Source organism: Cucurbita maxima, unplaced genomic scaffold (genome assembly GCF_002738345.1).
Source record: "Cucurbita maxima cultivar Rimu unplaced genomic scaffold, Cmax_1.0 Cma_Scf00014, whole genome shotgun sequence".
NCBI classification, from domain to species: domain Eukaryota; kingdom Viridiplantae; phylum Streptophyta; class Magnoliopsida; order Cucurbitales; family Cucurbitaceae; genus Cucurbita; species Cucurbita maxima.
The window spans coordinates 4,853,441-4,854,483 of NW_019272030.1; the positions used below are offsets into that span (position 1 = coordinate 4,853,441).

Here is a 1,043-nt window from a genome sequence, read left to right on the forward strand (position 1 = left end):
TTTTTTTTTTTTTTTTTTTTTTTGTGGAAATCTATGATAATCCAGGGCAAGGGTATGGACAAACTACCCAAAACAGAAAAATTAGAGCTGGAAAACGTATCCTTCCTTTCTTTCTTTCCCATCTTGAGGAAGCAATGAAAATTAAAACAAGCTAAAACGAAAGTTTTAAGAAGGTACCTCACGAGGGTTGCGGCGGAATCGGAAGTTGTGTGCAGCTTAGCAGCATTATCGGGCGAGCTGAGTCCAAAATCCTCACTCTGGAGTTTAATGGGAGGAGACACATTAGCCAAAGAGGTCGAAGAAGAGGATGATCCAAAAGAAGAATTGGTCTCCAAGATCATGGATTCCGGCAATGAAACACCCCCATTACCCAAATCTGTAATACCCTTAGCTTCATTCTCTCCAATCACCCCCTCCGCATCAAACCCCACCAAGCAATTCTGCCCCTTTTGCAAAATCTTCGCACCCTTAAGCGCATCGACGAACCAGGCCTCAGTCTTGGGATGATGAATAACATTACGGGCCTTCTCGGGCTCGGGGAAAAAGACGAAGAGCCTAATGCGAGAGGAGGTGGAGGTGAGGCGGAGGTGCTCGCAGAGCATGAAGTGAAGGTCGTCATCGGAGGAGAGGGAGATGAGAGAGTCAAGGGCAGAGTGAGGGAGCTGATACTTCAGGGAAAAGGGAGGTTTAATTGGGAGGATCGTGAGAAGATGAGAAATGAAGGCGGAAAGAGTGTTGACGGAGGTTATGTCAACGGAGATTATGCGTGTTTCGCCGCCTAAATAGGAGAGAGCCTTTGTGCGCGGGCGCGGGGTTATGTGGCCGCCGTAGCTGCACATCAAACGAAGCTTGGAGGTGGCGGCGATGATGGTAGATTGTGGCGGTGGTGGGTCCATTTGGGTTTCTGAGATCGGGGGGAATTGCGCGTTGGCCAGAGCAGAGGGAGTGTACGGGAAGATACTCAAACAGGGGACCCAAATGAAAGCAGCCTTCGCTTTGGATTTTTGCTTTATTTTACCCTTTGCGTTGGGGGGGGGGGGGTT

The 1,043-nt window shown here is 49.0% G+C and overlaps 1 protein-coding gene and 1 long non-coding RNA gene across 2 annotated transcripts in view; one reads left to right on the plus strand and one right to left on the minus strand.

The window, feature by feature from the left end:
• Positions 1-141, plus strand: part of LOC111489056 — a 685-nt gene extending 544 nt beyond the window's left edge. The window contains exon 2 of the long non-coding RNA XR_002719319.1: positions 46-141. This is a non-coding gene — a long non-coding RNA (uncharacterized LOC111489056). The remainder of the gene's footprint in view (positions 1-45) is intronic.
• Positions 1-1,036, minus strand: part of LOC111489048 — a 2,361-nt gene extending 1,325 nt beyond the window's left edge. Inside the window, exon 1 of the mRNA XM_023137070.1 lies at positions 178-1,036. Within this exon, the coding sequence (XP_022992838.1) occupies positions 178-896 (719 nt within the window). The 5' untranslated portion in view covers positions 897-1,036. The remainder of the gene's footprint in view (positions 1-177) is intronic.
• Between the last annotated feature and the right edge of the window lie 7 nt (positions 1,037-1,043).